This window comes from Scomber japonicus, chromosome 12, assembly GCF_027409825.1.
Source record: "Scomber japonicus isolate fScoJap1 chromosome 12, fScoJap1.pri, whole genome shotgun sequence".
NCBI classification, from domain to species: Eukaryota; Metazoa; Chordata; class Actinopteri; order Scombriformes; family Scombridae; genus Scomber; species Scomber japonicus.
In genome coordinates, this window is record NC_070589.1 from 12,919,400 (window position 1) to 12,934,938 (window position 15,539).

The 15,539-nt window shown below is 39.8% G+C and overlaps 2 protein-coding genes across 2 annotated transcripts; one reads left to right on the forward strand and one right to left on the reverse strand.

Moving 5' to 3' along the window:
- Window positions 1-2,011: 2,011 nt before the first annotated feature.
- Window positions 2,012-7,018, reverse strand: LOC128368781 (mitochondrial fission factor homolog A-like). The gene is made up of 7 exons (XM_053329662.1): window positions 6,917-7,018; window positions 5,951-6,172; window positions 5,620-5,798; window positions 4,710-4,801; window positions 4,407-4,577; window positions 3,581-3,656; window positions 2,012-3,106 (listed from the first exon to the last, which is right to left on the reverse strand). Exons 2-7 carry the CDS (start codon window positions 6,165-6,167, stop codon window positions 2,975-2,977), a joined length of 867 nt encoding a protein of 288 aa, XP_053185637.1. The 5' UTR covers window positions 6,168-6,172; window positions 6,917-7,018; the 3' UTR covers window positions 2,012-2,974.
- A 1,735-nt stretch (window positions 7,019-8,753) lies between these two features.
- stk25b (serine/threonine kinase 25b) lies at window positions 8,754-14,362 on the forward strand. The gene is made up of 11 exons (XM_053329639.1): window positions 8,754-9,159; window positions 10,018-10,248; window positions 10,405-10,461; window positions 10,633-10,741; window positions 11,268-11,425; window positions 11,560-11,745; window positions 12,118-12,263; window positions 12,702-12,807; window positions 12,921-12,992; window positions 13,773-13,909; window positions 14,021-14,362. The coding sequence occupies exons 1-11, from the start codon at window positions 9,130-9,132 to the stop codon at window positions 14,058-14,060; spliced, it is 1,272 nt and encodes a 423-aa protein (XP_053185614.1). The 5' UTR covers window positions 8,754-9,129; the 3' UTR covers window positions 14,061-14,362.
- Window positions 14,363-15,539: the final 1,177 nt, after the last annotated feature.

Below are 15,539 nucleotides of genomic sequence, written 5' to 3' on the forward strand. Positions count from 1 at the left end.
ACTTTTACTTTTATGTTTTTTGAGTTACATATCATATTCATTTTTCCTGAAACATTCAGCCTAAAAAACAATTTTCAATGTTTAAAAACACACTGACCATATTCTGGGTTATTAAATAATGCATTCACAATCAGAATATCAATAAATTCAGACATAAATAATGAATAAATAAACATTCTGTCAGCAGGAGTGGTTCATGTGTCTCTGAGCAGGAATGCAGGGTTTTATCCACGTGCTGGTGCCTGTCAGATAGGTAAGCTAATATATAATATAACAGTCTGCAGAGAGAAAACTGTGCACCTTTATTAGTCATGGCACAGTGCATGTGTGCAGACACAAACTCCATCAAAAGTTGTCAAAGCTGTTTAAACTGACTGATCAGCTGTCGCCGTCATCCCAAACAGATGACGCTTCAAGTCACTTTTCAGAGGAAAGGACGTCTCATTTCTCTAAAATCATATCTCCTCGCAAGGGAGTAGGTTTGATTTGGACATTGATGGGGACATAAAAGTGCTCTAAGACAGCACCTCCTCTATCTCCTCCTTCATCTCCTCAGTTAACATTTTGTCTTTTACCATATAATTAGCCATTTATGGAAAAAATGTGTCATTAAAAATGGCCTTGATATTTAATTAAAAAGAAAGTATCTCTCTGCAACAACAGAGAGCTATTGAGGCACTGAACTCCTTTTCCTGTTGCTTAGTAGTCAACACAACAGCAGGGGTCAGCATTGCACAGACATGAGTCTGACAGAAAGTAACATCATCATCAACCATCATTTATTACAGCAAAAATATTTACATATGACAAATGTATTAATGTATTACAAAGAAAGAAAAACTTTTAACTTAAAACTCCAGCTTTAGTGAGAGGTACAGTGCTTAACAGAGAGAAAAAAATAATCATTTTGTTGATATGTTATAAATAAATCTCCATGAAATACATCATTATTCCAAAAATAATGACATCAATATTTCATATATATAGCCACCTAACACATGATCATATACACAATAGCTCTAAGACATGTATCACACTGTATGATGAATAAAACCACACAGTCCATGCTGACGTCTCTTGTGGAAAAGGTGGGGGGGAAACTTGAGTGGTCAAAGTCTATGGAAAGCAAACTGCAAAGACAGCAAGGGAATACATCATTTGATAACATCTTTAGATGTTGTCACTTCAAGTTTCATCAAGCTCATAATGGGTGTCATTTATGAGTTTCATATCATGACTGTCAAAGAGGTAAAAAAATAATAATATGAAGGACTAAACTACATCACTTCAACTATAGGCTATTAAAGTACTGTACACAAATGTTTGGGGTAACGCAGGACTCAGAGGTTATTTATGGTAAATATTATGGCATCTCTAGATTAAGTCATCTTACTTTGACACTTTGAAGAATGGTAATTTATGACAAAACTGCTGAACCTCAACTTCAAACAGACGAGACAGGTCAGGTCTGTGGCTTGGTCCTGTAACTGGAGCTCCAGCTCTGTGTCAGGTCCCCAAAACATTTGCTGCTAAAGGAAATCCTTGTTTCCCCATCTAATCATATTTTTCCTCCTGTCACTAAAAAGACTCATTTACAAAGTTTGTTCTCTACTTTCAAAAAGATATACAATGGTAAGCATTACTGTAACATCTGTTTTCACTGTGCAGGGGATTCTTCAGGTTTAAAGGTGCACTCAGTAACAGCGTCTTGGCTAATCTTGCCTCACAAAGTAACTATAATATATCAGTGGGGGTTTGCAAACACAGCTGAAACAAAATCTTTCTAGCAGGAATGCCAAAATATTCCTCAAATATGAGGACTGGATGCTTTTCTTTGTCATGTGTGATAGCACAATGAGAACCTGTGGATTTCAGACTGCAAGTCAGATAAAAACATGGAATTTGACTACGTCACCTTGACAAAGGGCTGAAAAAGTTGGTTGCAATCTGCAACCTCACTGCTAGATGTCACTAAATCTTATACCCTGGTCCTTTAAGACAATCTGTTTGTTAGAGATCCCCGCAAAGATCACACCATAATCATTTTCATGTTTTTCAATTAAAATGAGAATAATAGTGTAAAATGTATAAGTCCCATTAATATTGCAAATCATATCACAACTGCAATATCAGCCAAAATAATCACAATTACATCTTTTTTTCAAAATGTTTCAAACAATCAATAATTTAATTGAAAAAATAATCATCTGATTTATTGATGATGAGATTTATTTATTGTTCGTTTTTGCAGCACTATTTGCAGTTGTGATTAATGCAGTGTTAATGTGTTCAGTGGCTCTTGATATTAATGCTAAACAAAATGTTTTTTGGGAATGCTTCACAACCCAGGGGATTTTAGTACAAAGCATTTCATTCAACAAACACAAAAAGAACATTTGTGCAATATTTGAAAGTGGAGGATATAAATCTCCCTCTGAGAAAGTTTAACAGTGGTTTAGAATTCAAAATGTATTTGTTGGACATCTAAGATGTCGTTATCATTAGCCACAGCTGGCGAGTGTTTGTTGCTGATGCATCAAACTTCAGCTCACTACAGTGTATCGGTTACACAGCTGGAGTGTCTTTGTGCTTTGTTTTGGTTGTCATTTGACAGTTAATACAGGAATTAAATACAATCAATGAATCTTTGAATGAGAGCCATTTAGCTTTACTTCCAGTTTGAGTGGTGTTGTATTGCACTACCAGAGTCAGTTAGTAGGTGTTGATAGTAGTTTTTCTGCCACAAGTCTAATCTCTGAAGAGTAAGCTTGAAAGTTTAAGCTTGAAATTTGTCAAATTTCAAGAATTTGCAATGAAAATATGGAGGGTTGGGGTGAAGGACACTACAAATTCCAGTTTTCTGTGGTTGCCTTTAGATGCTGGTAAAAAATTCATCATGTTTTTTTGTGATTGCACCTTTAACAAGAAATTGCTTTGGCATCCAGTGTTTTGGGAGACTCCGTCTTGTCCCACCTCAGCGACGGAACCAGATCCAGGTGTTAATGAGCCAGAATGCCACAGTAGCTGAATACAGGATCACCTCTCGCTTCGAGCGTTCCTTATTTTCTTCTTCTAGCAGCTGCAGGCGTCGGTTCAGCTTCACAATCTGAATGACGGCATGAACACAAAACTATTGTAAGGCCTGGGAAAGATGCCCTGCAGAATACAACAAGACTACCACCGTGTTTTTTACATTTTTACTATGCCATGCTAAGACCATGTGAGACAATGTCTGCAGAACTATAATCACCACTATCAATTACATAATAATGCATTATATAAAAGGAAAATCATTGTGTACTTTTTAATTGACCTATGTGATTATCTAAAAAAGTCTGTTGTCACTGATCAGAGGCTGTGTGCTTCTCTGCCTGCAGCCTGTTATGAGATATGTAAGTCTCAGTATATTTTCACTGAGCCCTCACAGAAAAACAGAAAACTGGGAAGTGAATTCAACAGGAACAAAGTAACTACAAACAGCACAGTCCCAATATGCACACCAGAGTAGTAGAGAAGCACAATTATCACATATCAATGACACATACTTGTATTAAATCATCTGGACTTGAGGTCTGTTTACCTGTCGTCGAAGTGAGGAGGCGTCCACTAAGCCAGACTCATCAGGGTTTATGTCCAGGGCCAGGTCCAGGTGTGCCCTGTTGAGATCAACATTTCATATTTTTTTAGTAATGATAACACCATTGACCAAGTGTGCTGTCTTATTTTTCTCCTGTTATTGGCAGGCCTACAGAAGAGCCCAAATGATATATTAGTCAGACAATATTATCAGCTGATATTAGCCTATCACAGATATAATAGTATTGAAGTTTATGTTGTCCGGTATGTGCCAATATATACATTTTTGGTTATAAAAGGAAGCATTTAATTAAAGTTTTTAGATATTTTTAGATATATACACACACATGTATTTTTTAAATATTCTGTGTTTTTTTTTTGTTATTTAAAATCATGAAATTCCAAGTTTATCGTTTCAGTGCACTGATGTCATTTTACACAATAAAAAGATTGTTAAACTGTAAATCATCATGCCTCCATTACATATCTTTGTCAGTGTTAAATAACCCTAGTCTACAGTTGCTAAATCAAACAAGATTTTTGAACCAGAGCAGAATGCTGATAATACAAACACATGTCCCATAAATGACCCGTTTACTCCCTCCTGGTATTCATCATTTGAAAGAACTAGCTACTTTACTCCTGTATGTTAGAAACTCCTTCACTCTATAAATATCCTCCTCTGTATTTTTAACTATTCTTCACCCTATATCTTATTTTTCTTATTAAAAGAATGTCTTAAGTCTCCTTATTTTACCACAAGGACCAGCTGTTTATTCTGAGAAACTCTGGAATCAAAGTGACTTTTGAGAAATTCAGGGACAACTCACCTTCGGTGGCTGTCGTCCAGGACTTCAAGCACCTGCTGGTACGCCCGGCGTGTTGTTGACTGGATATAAGTCAGGAACCCTGCAGCTGTGAACAGGTTGATGTTTGCATCCTCAGGGGAACAGAGAGGGGGACACAACCGGACTGGGGGAGCAGAAGGGGAAGGGGTTACACTGGCAAAGACAAGTGGGGAGAAATGAAAGAAAAAAGAAATTGTCAAAGATCAAGGAAATAAGACATAACAATGACAGAAAGAAAAGGCAGCAGCAGCGAAACATGTTTCTCGACTGTGGATGTGTCCTTACCTCAGATCAACTCTGCTGGTCTGACTGCCGTGGCGACCAGATATGTTCTCACTGACACTGCGTTCCCTTCGAGACCGTGAATGAAAATGGGCCTGTGGATAATACACAGATTTCAAACAATGTCAGACTTACATTACAGGTTACAATTTAAAACCTTCAGCTGTGGAGAGTTATTTCTCATGCAACTAGGCTTCGCCTCAGAATATAAAGGTGCAGTGTGAAGAATTTAGTGGCATCTAAAGGAACAAAGTTGGCCAAAACATAATAAAATATTCATAAGTATGTTTTAATTAGTATATATTAGGGCTCTGTGCGATATGACAATATATGTTGTGTGATTAGAGAAAAATGTTTATGGTTTCATATTGTGCTGTCATTGACTTCACTGTGATACAAAACACATCAATGGCAAAATATTTTGCTATTTAAAGTCTGTCTATCTTTTTTGTGGATTACATCAAAAAAATACTTTTAATGGCTTTTTACTTGCAAAGCTTTAATTCCACTTACAGTAACGTAACAAGTGTAGTTGTTGTCACCTCGAGTACTTCAACTGATATACAGTCTCTCCTCTGCTACGCTGTGTGGCTGATCCCCGCCCGCACACAGAGAGTAGAGAAGAGTAGTGGGACCATAAATGATGACAAAATGCAGTAGAAACCATGTTTATGTTACCTAATTTATGGGAACTGATTTCATTTCAGCCCAGTGTGAGAGTCTCTACCGAGCCATTTATGTTTGCGTTTCTCTCATTTGCTCTCTGTGTTTCAGCGAGGGCAGGGCTAAGCTCTCCATGTGTGGGCTGCAAACACAGCACAGCAGAGGAGAGGCAGTGAAAAACTGTGACAACAGTGAAAAACAAGACATTTTAAAGACATTACTCGACCCTAAATTAAGGAACCTTGCTTACAACTTGGCTGGGGTTGTTCTGTGAATTGGCAGCTGGGTCAGTTTCAAGAGAGTCCAGTGGTTGTTCGGTAAGGGTGAGGACACGCGGCGGGGCCTTCATGTCCAGGAGGTCCATGGGCGGAACGGACTGAATCAGATCCAAATCTCTGGGACGAGAGAATTGAGGGTCGTCATCATCCCCTGTGGAGGAAGTGAGTACGAGAGGGGCCAGAAGAATAATTTTAGCATTCCATGGGTGATGATAGCAGTCATGTGTCTGCAGGGTCTACTTGCTTAGTATTGTGTATTGTAGGATTTTTTAGCCATACACCTGTATACCAGTCTGTGCCTACCTGCTACAATGATCCTCTCGGGCACTTGCATCAGAGTTGTGTGAGTGTGAAGGGGTTGCTGGAATGGCAAAGACCCTGTCTGGTTGTCTGAAGCAAACTTGAGGGTCTCAGGGATCCGCATGCGCTGGCTGATGCCCTCTGTGTACTCCAACTCATAATGGATGCGGTTGATCTGAGCCACCTCTGCAGAGGGGGTGGCAAAGGTTGGCCCACTCATCCAGCCTGTGGACACATTAAAAGAGAGAAAATGCAAGGAAAAAAACCACACCTAAAAATACTCTGCAAATAAAAGGTCAGACTACAGTGCAGGCTGACACGTAGACGTTTGTGTTTAATGGCAATATCACAGAGGCATGTGTGTCAAATATTCAATAATCACATCAAAGCCCATATATGTGAGCACTGGATGTTTGCCATCTCCCTCATGACTGACAGTAGCCTGTGTGCAATGCCTCCCTGATTAAATGATAGTAATTTCAAGCAGTATCATTACGCCTAATTTTAAATGACACACATGTTAGGTGTGGGGATTTAGTTCATCCTAATTGGCTCAGTGGCGAGGAGTACTGCCCAAAACACGATCACTTTGACCGGTGTAAAAAGGGCATGTCACGCTGAGGAACCAAACAATCTCGACGGAGAGGTTGTTAGCCAAAGCTAATAAATAATGTACAAGATAACATTTAACGTAGGGTTGCATTGGATTACATAACACAGACTAGAGGAGTAGCTGTAGTTGACACATGGTTTCAATGTCACTGAATGAAAAGCAACATAAGACGCCATATCTAGCATGTACGTAGCTAATATCGAGCTAGTGTTACCAGTATGGCATGTCTGACCCGCGTTAGCTGATGTTATCACTACACGTTAGCTAAGTGGTGCGTTTACAGCCGCTGACTGGCTCCAATAACCGCAAGATATACGTGAAGCTTTTCGGGGCTTCAGCTCACAATTACTACTCACCGTTATGATTTCAGCACCGGAGTTTAAAGTGTCATGAGTCAAAAAACTGTTTCTACAGGAGTATTTACTTCATCAACCAGAGCAGGCAACGAGTGAAACTGAGGGACACACCGCCTGAAGCTAGTGTGTGTGTGTAGCTGCTGATAACATGCCTGGTATGTCCGCTGGGGCGGAGCTTATGAGCTGCACGGTCAGTCCCAGCGAGGCGCAGCAGAGGCGCTACCCGGTGTAGCAAACGAGCGCACACTCTGAAATGCTCTGTTTTCATACAATGTTTATGTAATTGGGCTGATTACAAAATAATACAAAGCTACAACTTGGATTTTTCTCTGCTATCAACCATAGCTATCAACACAGAAATAATCGGATCAATTCCAAATAAAATACCTAATATATGCAGGTCATTTAAATCATGTAAATATTTATTGAGGCCTTCCTTGCACAACACAACATATTTATGAAGACTATTGTGTTGTTGTTCTGGGTAAATACATTGAGAGTCACTAAACCCTTGTATGCTTAAACGTACTTGAGCAATGAAGATTATTCGCAATTCGTGTTTTTCTATCAGTTAAAGGAATCAAGTCAGGGCATGGAACAAATTAATGTACTGTTAATTCCTTTTTGATGTTTATACTGTCGTGTTTCCCTAAGAGTATGGGCTTGTATTCAAAAGGCTGAACCTACCGTACGGGTTAAATGTTTTGTCATGTTTGGCTTTCTTTGTAATTCCATTGCAGCAGCTGACAAAGATGCAACAGTGAGACTGACTGCAACTGCTGGTAGTTAATTTTGCTGAGCGTGCCTTTCTAACCACCAGATTTGGGCTTTGTTGAAGCAAACGGCAGCTTTATCTCTTGTGTGTGTATATATGCAGATGTGTAAAACAGAATAAGAGATTTAGAAGTACTAATTCATTGCAGTGGGTAGTTACTGAGATAGTAGTTTCCTATAAAATCATCCAAGACAGACTGGGTTAATTGAAAAGAACCTACTTAACTGTGACATACAGTGCCTATAAAAAATATTCTTATGTGTGTTCCCCTTTCATTGCTTTTATAAATTTAATCATGGTCAATATAATTTGGCTTTTTTTTTTCTTCTTTTCCCCCCAAAAATAACTCTTTAATGTCAAAGTGAAAACAGATTTCTACAAAGTAATGTCAATTAATTAGAAATATAAAATATGTAAAATAGGCGATTGCATAAATATTAACCTTCAAGTCAGTATCTAGTAGCACCTTTGGCCGCAATCACAGCACTGAGTCTGTGTGGACTCAATCAGGCTTGCACATCTGGACACTGCAATTTTACTCCATTCTTCTTTGCAAAACTGCTCAAACTATGTCACATTGCAAGAGGATCAGACATGAACAGCCCCTTTTCAAATCCAGCCACAAATTCTCTATTGGATTGAGGTCTGGGCTTTGTTTCAGTCACTCCAGAACATTCACCATTTCTGTACAGCTTTCACTGTATGCTTCGTGTAACTGTCTTGCTGGAAAATAAATCTTCTCCCACGCCGCAGTTCTCTTGTAGAATGAATCAGATTGTCCTCCAGGATTTCCCTATATTTTGCTGTATTCATTTTACCCTCTACGTTTACAAGCCTTAAAGCCTCATAATAAAGAACATTTTTAAAGCACATGTTTTTTTTTTTCATTTTACACTGAGTTTGTATATTATTTATCTATATTTTGGTCAAAAGCTTCAGTGGCAGTATTTAAAATGAAGAAATCTAAATGTTATAAAAACTCTACCAAGAAACCTAAACTACAGAGATTAGGAATACAAATCCCAGAAATCCGCCGTTTTCGAAAGCAATGCGCATGCGCCGTCTGTCTGGGCCATTATTTTGTCCTCCTGAAGCTTCAAATGAACAACAGGCTAAGCGTTCCTTGAAATGAATTAAATATTAATACGCGGAGGGAGCATTTCATTTCGTTGTTCGTCCCCGCCGACACACATGGAGTCTCTGGGTCAGTAGCTGGCTGTGTCGCAGGGCTGCTCGGTCCCCCGGTTGGACTTGGAGGCCGAAAACAGTGCGCGGAGTGACAGCCCCGTTAAAGCCAGCAGATTGGGTGTTTATCTTGCTGGCTAGCCACCTAGCTAGCTTCCTAGACAGCTAAGAGGGGAGGAAAAACCCCAAAAGGACCAATTTTACAACTTCGAGAAGAGATAGCTGCGGCTGTCCCTGACCAGTTACAGAGGGGATGGCACACCTTCGAGACATGCAAAACCAGGTACACAATTTCTCTTTTCACCAACTGTCACCTCCCTTCTTCTTGTCCAAGACAAGGCGAGCCCCCACCACTGTCTGTCAGGCTTTCATGAATAGGTGGGTGGGGGGTCTCAACCACCAACGCGAGTGCTAAAAACCTGCTATATACGCATGACATAACACGATATCATTAGTTTTTCATCTTCCAGCCATTGTCAGCATCAGGATAAAGATGCTTTCAAAGCACAGAGACAATAGAAGCTCTTCATGTCAAGAAACAATACAGCAATATTATTAATATTTAATCTGCAATATTTTAGGAGTGTAGCTGTCATGTAGTGTAGATACCAATATCATTTTGAATTTAATAGCTTCTTCATGGGGCTCCTTTTCAGTCAAACCACTACCCATCTCCTGCTGTGATAGAGTGTCACGCCTTTTAAATGACATACTGTCACAAAGTTCAATCAAGAGTCTAGTCAATTATATGGGCTGTGACTGGATGGATGGGTGAACCCCCAGATAAGAAGGATTAATCATCCATCATGTTTTTATATTTTGGGCAGTGCATGGTAACCTATATGTCTATATATAATTGTTTTATAGATGTTCTTCCCACTGTGAGGTTACCTTAAACCGTTATAGAAGAGAATGGCAGGGTGTGAAATTAACTTTTTGTCCCTCGGCCAAATAGCGATTATTTAAATTTTACCCGACACTCAATAGATTACCATTGTGTTTTTGCCTGGTGAGTGAAGCAAATCTACCAGCCACTTGCATATCTTACCAGCATTTGACTAGTGGTGAATATTGAATAGTGAAACTGTGTTGGCACATGCACGCACACTCAGTAATTTAATGTACTCTATCATTGGATTAGAATACCCGGTTGGACCCCGAGGAGTACTTTACAAAGCAAGAGCGGATCGGGAAGGGTTCCTTCGGAGAGGTCTACAAAGGCATCAACAACCGCACGAAGGAGGTGGTGGCGATCAAAATCATAGATCTGGAGGAGGCAGAGGATGAGATCGAAGACATTCAACAGGAGATCACGGTGCTGAGCCAGTGTGATAGTCCTTTTGTTACCAAGTATTATGGGTCATACCTGAAGGTGAGATGATAACAGGAATACTGAAGCGATACACACAACATGAGGATGCGTAGAGACACAAACACACACCCACACACAGAGAGCCAGTGTCATAAAGGCAAAGGAAGAGCAGGGTTTTTAAATCTTATGTCTTTCCTTTTTTTCTCTCTCTCTCAGGGAACCAAGCTGTGGATTATCATGGAGTATTTAGGTGGAGGATCTGCTCTAGATCTGGTAAGAAGGTTTCTATTTTAATGCAGCCCACAAAGTTTTATACAAATCTTACAGAGTGACATTTTTGCAACTTGGGAAGCAAAACCTAACTTCTTTTTTGCGCTCCCTCCTGACTATGACCTTTTGGTGATTTATTTTCCTCACCTTCATCATCTCCCTCCTCTATCATAGCTCCGTCCAGGGCCTCTTGAAGAGACTTACATTGCTACTATATTGAGGGAAATACTAAAGGGGCTGGAGTATCTGCATTCTGAAAGGAAGATTCACAGAGATATCAAAGGTAATGAGAACTCTCTTCATGTAGTGATGACTGTATAGAAAACATCACAAATGGATGAAACAGGCGCATTCGCTTTGCCAACAGTTCTTTGTCATTCAGCATCACATAGATATATAATTCTATAGCATGGTGCCCTGCTAGAAAGGCAGATAACACCAGGAGCTGATGTGCTTTTTACCTCTGTAAGAAAACATGCTTCCCTTTTTTGGAATATCAGTAATAAGAAGGCAAGAGAGGGTTGATTGCTTGTAAATTGGCTATCAATGTACACTGTACTGTTTCCGCCGAAAGCACTCTTACTCGTCTCCTGATGTAATGAAGCTGTTTGTCTTTGCTTCAGGGAAACCACTTCATTACTCATAACTGCAGAATGGTTTTTATTGATGTCTTGCTTTTAGCATGTCATGTTAAACTGAAAAAGACTGCCAGTAACTGATCCCAGAAGTAACCTCTAATGGATTACTTGTATAGCCTGCACTTGACTGCATTTTGACAGTCTTTCCTTTTTTTTGTCCGTTTCTCCCAGCTGCCAATGTGCTCTTGTCGGAGCAGGGCGACGTGAAGCTGGCAGATTTCGGGGTGGCGGGACAGCTGACAGATACTCAGATTAAGAGGAACACCTTTGTCGGGACGCCCTTCTGGATGGCTCCAGAAGTTATCAAACAGTCAGCATATGACTTCAAGGTGAGGCCAGGGTCTGTGGACTGGTCAGGAGACAACCTGTGTAACTGCTTTCAGTTCATGAGTGAACACAGTTTCCAGAGAACTGATGTCTGTATGTGAAGTTAACACGTTACACTTTTCTTCCTCTCCCTCAGGCTGATATTTGGTCTCTTGGAATCACAGCTATTGAGCTGGCCAAAGGAGAACCTCCCAACTCTGACTTGCACCCCATGAGGGTCCTCTTCCTCATCCCCAAAAACACTCCACCCACCCTGGAGGGCCCTTACAGCAAGCCCTTCAAAGAGTTTGTGGAGGCTTGTCTAAATAAAGACCCCCGTTTTGTGAGTAAAGTCCTTTCATACGGACCAAAGTGTAACCAAACTGGGATCAGACATGCCTGCTTGGCCTAATTAAGGTCAGAACATTGGAAGGTAATTCCAGATTGGCGCTGCATGGGTCATTTATCCTACCAGCTATTTTTTTGCGATTGGATTAGCATGCCCAGTCTTAAATAGATATTATAATTTGTGCTGTACCTTCTGAAATATTCAAACAGGATCTAAATTACATTCTTAATACATATATGTCGTTATTAGAAAGCAGTACTCTGATCCCAGCTGTGTTTTTTTTCTTCCACCTCCAGAAGCTGCTGATTATAATATTGTCACATGAATCATTTTTACTGCTTCTGTCTTTCTAATGTATCTGCCCAGAGGCCAACAGCCAAAGAACTCTTGAAGCACAAGTTCATCACACGTTACACCAAGAAGACGGCCTACCTGACAGAGCTGATCGACCGGTACCGCCGCTGGAAGTCAGAGGGACACGGAGAAGAATCCAGCTCTGACGACTCAGATATGTGAGTCTCAAAAGCACACATTTGTACACAAACTTTCCAAAGGATGTATTCACAACCACTTTATTCAAATGGCACCAATAAACACATATTTCATTATTTATGGACATTAACTAGTAGAACTGTTTTTCCATTAATTAGTATTAGATATAAAGGTTTTCATGTTTCCTACTTTGACATTTCCATCAGCTATACAAGCTTGTGACAAATTCCAGGATTGCTAAACATCAAGATGGAGCGTTTCATTTTTAGCTCTGTGTGCTCATAAGGCCCATTTAACAAGAACAGGAGAATACACTTGTGGAATAGTCCTCAATTGAAAACGTTCCTCTGGATCCACTAAAACTGGGTCAGTGATTCATTATATGTCAGGTCATATTTCTTGTGTTGTTTCTCGTTCTTTTAATGTTCTCTTCCTCCTCCTGTCTTTCCTTTCTTAAGGGATGCTGATAGTGATGTGGATACATGTCCCATGTGGACCTTTCCTACAGTCAGACCCAACTCTATGAACAAGTTACAGAAGGGCTACACACACACAGATTCAGAGGTAAGACATATACAGAGTGAACACGGGCACACACACACACACACACACACACACACACACACACACAGTTGAGTATTTTATTTTTTTCCTTATAACCTTTTTTTCTCTTGCAGTCAGGAGATTCAGTGAAAAGGCAACCCAAGTCACAATGCTTGTCGGCCTTGGTAACACCCATCTTCAGAGAGGTAGGCCTAACTGTCCGGGACTGGGATTATATAATCTGAAATAATGTTTTGTAAATTAGGTTAGGTCATGAATTCTGGACGAAGAAAAAATTAAACAAGCACAGAGTCTTAATAGAGAATATTTAATCCACCAAACTGTCTTTTTGAAATCTGTGTTAGTCCTTCACTGAATCACAAAAAGATACAATATTGTAGTCACTGAGTAAAAAAACAATAGAAGATGCAGTGATGGCTTTTCTTTGTGATCACAATGCAGGTCATAGCTTCAACAGTGCAATAATCTGCACATTTTCTCAGAGCATTCACATAAAGTAACACTAATTTTATCAATTTTATTGAGCAGCTCGCTCCTGTCAGTACTTGTCTGACCTGCAGTGCTTGTCATTAATGTAAGCCCTCATTTAGTCCAAGAGTAACTCTAATCTCTAGGATATTGGTTTAGGTTATGCAAGACTTGGCTAAACCAAGAGCTATTTCAATCCATGGCTTTGTAAAACAGTAACTATACCTGACCGAGTGCCTCACCTCTTACTTCATTGTTTTGCCTGCTTTCACAAGAGGATGCAAATGTGAAATGTGATTTTTATACAATGACTTTAGGTGTACTGTATGTTTTAATGTAGCTTATATGTATACGGATAACACAGGAAATAGTAGGAAAATTTTACTCTGCAACATTATAGTTGAGAAATGGCAAATTATTTGGTTGAAATTTGAAACGATCCATTGCACAGTATAAAAAAATGTTCTTTCTGACATATTGATTTTCTCCGCCATCAGTTGAAGGAGAAGCGGCGAGCGAGCGGCGGCGGTGTAGGAGCCATTGAGGAGTTGGAGAACGCCTTCAACCTCGCTGAAGAGTCCTGTCCGGGCATCTCTGACCGCCTTGTCACACACATGATGGAAAGAGTGTGCAGGTGATGTAACACCCGTCAGCTGCGATGTTCATGATGCAGCAGAAAACATTTATTTTAATGGAGGATTTAATCTATTTTATTCTAACATGCTGCTTCATGTCGTTCTCTCAGGTTTTCTTTAAATGGTAACACCACCCCGTCTTCGCGGTGAAACCCCAGCTGGATGTAACTTAACCCTGCCCCCCTTTTCTGTCTCTCAAACCCACCCAACGCCTCAGATAAGGACCACAGAAGACCACCAACACCCCCCCCCCAACCCATCCTTCCTACCTTTACACCCTTCCCCAGTCCTGTCCCCTAAGAGATCTTTTAATTAGTTATAATTAAATATTTTTACAGTTTTTCTTTAAGAGCGGAGAGTATTTAAGACAAAAAAAGCCATGACATTTAGAGCGTTGTGTATACCTGTTAGATTGAGAAGAAAAAACTATAATAAAGTCTATGGAAAATGTCTGTTTTTCTTGAGTGTCTTGTTTGGTGTTACTTAGATTCTCACAAGCAGGAATGCAGTGTTGCTGAAACTACTAATTATTTGGATAAGCAGTTAAGAGTTCTTTACAACCATGACTGAAGGAGGGCAGCAGGGTGCTGCAGTGGTTACCACTGTCGTCTCACAGTAAGTGGGTTCTGGCATCGAACCTACTGGCAAGCTGGGGTCCTTCCATGTGGAGTTTGCATGTTCTCCATATGCCTGTGTGGATTATGTTAATTACAGGGTAGGTTAATGGATGACTCAAAAATAGTCTAGGTGTGAATATGAATATAAATGGTTGTACTATGTTAGCTCTGTGAATGATTTGCAACGAGTCCAGTCCTCATACATTTCAATGTTCACATATAAAGGATAGGTTTACAGTTTTTCATCTATTTTAAAAGTGAGGTGTCCATGAAAACACTGAATTAAACTGGCCATTAAAAAGACTCCCCTCCCAAAATCTTTAGTGCAAAAATGTATCAGAAGCTGATGTAAGACTTCAGTAGTAGCAGTTAGACAAATCAAGTGGATATCTTCCAAAGTTTCACTTGATTTGACTATCCCTGGCCACTGAAGCTTCAGACAAACTACCATGTAATGAATTATAACACAGGAGAAGGAATGTGGACTTTTCACCCATCACTTACACCGAAAACACATTAAGAGAGGGTCTTTTAGCCAGTATGAACAGGAGGATGTGACATATGGACACCTGACCATTGCTTTAAGACAGATGTGAAATTTGATCCTTTAAGTTACACCTCAGCCTAGTGCTGCAGGTAGATCACATTATTATCCTGTAAAAAGTATTTAACATAAATCTAATTAATTATCTAGGTCATTCATTTGTGCAAGTTCAACATCTGTAATGGCTAATGATGTTAATTTCCTTTGTAGGTCTTACTATAGGTAGGTCTAACTATCATGTGTTTCTCCTGCTGTTAGATAAGTATAAGCTTGGGGTTTTGGGTAATTAACCTATCCATACACTGTGCTGTAATTAGAGATACACTATTGCAGTCAGGGCAGGTTCATGGTGGTTTTGTCTCTCAGAGGTAATTATCTCGCTGAAATGAAAAAAAAACATCAGCTGATGTGTCTGTTGAGCAACTTCAGCCTCGTGATAGACAATTTATTAACAGCAGGGTGTAATGA

Excerpts from the sequence above, each read along its gene's own strand:
- LOC128368781 (XM_053329662.1), bottom strand. The coding sequence starts at position 6,167 with ATGAGTGGGCCAACCTTTGCCACCCCCTCTGCAGAGGTGGCTCAGATC. Across the intron at positions 4,578-4,709 it reads ACCAGCAGAGTTGATCTGAG|TGTAACCCCTTCCCCTTCTG; the intron begins GTAAGGACACAT and ends TGTCTTTGCCAG. Across the intron at positions 3,107-3,580 it reads CCTCCTCACTTCGACGACAG|ATTGTGAAGCTGAACCGACG; the intron begins GTAAACAGACCT and ends GCCGTCATTCAG.
- stk25b (XM_053329639.1), top strand. The coding sequence starts at position 9,130 with ATGGCACACCTTCGAGACATGCAAAACCAG. Across the intron at positions 10,249-10,404 it reads ATTATGGGTCATACCTGAAG|GGAACCAAGCTGTGGATTAT; the intron begins GTGAGATGATAA and ends TCTCTCTCTCAG. Across the intron at positions 12,264-12,701 it reads AGCTCTGACGACTCAGATAT|GGATGCTGATAGTGATGTGG; the intron begins GTGAGTCTCAAA and ends TCCTTTCTTAAG.